The 2,285-nt window shown below is 35.0% G+C and overlaps 1 protein-coding gene across 1 annotated transcript in view; it reads left to right on the forward strand.

Moving 5' to 3' along the window:
* Positions 1 to 1,450: 1,450 nt before the first annotated feature.
* The window catches only part of LOC137630177 (cuticle protein 19-like), a 2,390-nt gene continuing 1,555 nt past the window's right edge, over positions 1,451 to 2,285 (forward strand). The window contains exon 1 of the mRNA XM_068361624.1: positions 1,451 to 1,605. Within this exon, the coding sequence (XP_068217725.1) occupies positions 1,594 to 1,605 (12 nt within the window). The 5' untranslated portion in view covers positions 1,451 to 1,593. The remainder of the gene's footprint in view (positions 1,606 to 2,285) is intronic.

Consider the following 2,285-nt stretch of genomic DNA (forward strand, 5'->3'; position numbering starts at 1 on the left):
CAAGAAAAATAATTAATTAGAATATTTTAAGAACAGTAACAACATTAAAATATATATTTCCTATGTAAACTATAAAAACTTTCACAAAACAAGCGGAAGACAAATAGAATAGAATAGTGTGCCTGAGTGTACCCTCAAGCAAGAGAACTCTACCCTAAGACATAGGCTATGGCATTATCCAAGACCAGAGAACAGTGGTTTGATTTTGGAGTGCCCTGCTCCTAAAAGAGCTGCTTACCATAGCTAGAGTCTCTTCTACCCTTACCAAGAGGAAAGTAGCAACTGCATAATTACATTGCTGTAGTTAACCCCTTGAGCGAGGACAAATTGTTCGGTAATCTCAGTGTTGTCAAGTGTATGAGGACAGAGGAGAATATGTAAAGAATTGGGCTTGAGGATTTGGAACGATAAGCAAAATATTAGAACATATGAAAAAAGACTGCAAATGTGGCATTTAGGTAAGAATTATAATCACTAAGAAAATCACAGGAATACAGAATGTAATCTAAAATATTAGATTAAGCAAGATAAAATTAGAGAAAGTGGGGAATCCAAAGGTAATAGCAAGGAAAGGTTGATGAATAAAAGGAAAATGAGAAATACATCAAAGTAGATGTAAGAAACATAGCTTAAAATAGGAAAATCTGATTAAAACTAAAAGAGGAGAAATGTGGAAATCAGGATTATATGAAAAAATGGTATAAGGCAATTTAAAACATCAATCCCACTTTACTTGACCACTGGTAAAATATTCAGAATAATGAATTACAAAACCTCTAACAATTGAAATGCCTGGGAATAACATTCATGATGAAGACCAAAAATTAGATAGAAAATAGGATATAAATCCGGAAAAGAAACAAAAAAGTAAAATTGTCGGAAACAGCATAACCACAGGCAAAGCAAGAGTGGGAACTTGTAAGAAAAACGACATAACTATCCGACAGGAATCTCTCAGCCCGAAGGTTGAAGAAACGGACTGTAATCGACCAATGAGGAGCTTCCATTGCCATCTTCATCTAATGAGAGCAACTCATCATCGGCCGCTTTACCTGGGCGGAGTAACAGCGGCTTAAGCAAGTATGTGACGACAGGCTGCTAAATAGCGGTGGCCGTCCTTGGTAATAACAATCGCCAAATCACACTCTTTACTCTCGTTTACGCGCGCTTACTGACTGCTGATTGACCCCCTCCCCCCCTCCCTCTCTCTATTAACAGTAATACTACTCATGGCCACACCTTTAAAACGCGGGATCCCATCGATGACGTCACGGTTTTCATAGCAATATGATGGGGTTATTACGTCATGACCTAGAGGCTATGAAACCCAACGGGTCATATACAACTGTAACATGATTTCAAGATAGGAAATACTCGATGATACAAAAAAATAAATACTAAAGAAATGCGTCTTAATATTGGAAAAGGAAAAGGAACGCCCTCCTCTTTCCTTCCTTCCTTCTTCCCTTCACTACTCTTCTTCTTCCATCTGAAGTAAGGTGACGAAAGCAGACCTTCGGCCGGGACCTATATAAACTCGGTCGCGCTTGGCTTAAACATCATAACCCGAGCATTCCGACTCCGATCCACATCATGTCTGCTAAGGTAAGATGCTTAAGAAGGCAGTCAAGAGAGAGAAAGAAAGTGGTTATTGAAAAGAAAATGTTTTGTTAACGTCTGCTCAGGGCATGTTGGCCAGAGCATTCCCGGTATAACTTTCTCTGATATCACAGTCGTTTGCAATGAGATATCTTTGCCTAACTAGCTGTATTATAATTGTTTATTATTACTATTGATCTTTTACGCGTTGAAATAATGCAGTACAGTAAGTTATCATGTTAATAACAGTTACGCGTTTAATAAATACGTTTCTTTTAACTTCTCATTGTTAAATATTGAGTAGTCCTTGTACCACGGTACGCTTTCATGGGAGTACCAAAATGGCAGTGGAATTGTGATAGGAAGTCTCGTAATTCAAGATCTACTTTCTTAAATGTTTTCAAGAAGTTTGGATGATCTTAGAATTGCATTTTACACACACACACACACACATATACAGTATATATATATATTTATATATACATATATATATGTATATATATATGGTATGTGTATATATATGTATGTATATATATATACATATATATACACATATATACATATATATACATACATATATATATATATATATATATATATATATATGTGTGTGTATATATATATATATATATATATATATATATATATATATATATATATATATGGTATGTGTATATATGTATATA

The sequence above is a fragment of the Palaemon carinicauda genome, chromosome 38, assembly GCF_036898095.1.
Source record: "Palaemon carinicauda isolate YSFRI2023 chromosome 38, ASM3689809v2, whole genome shotgun sequence".
Taxonomy (NCBI): domain Eukaryota; kingdom Metazoa; phylum Arthropoda; class Malacostraca; order Decapoda; family Palaemonidae; genus Palaemon; species Palaemon carinicauda.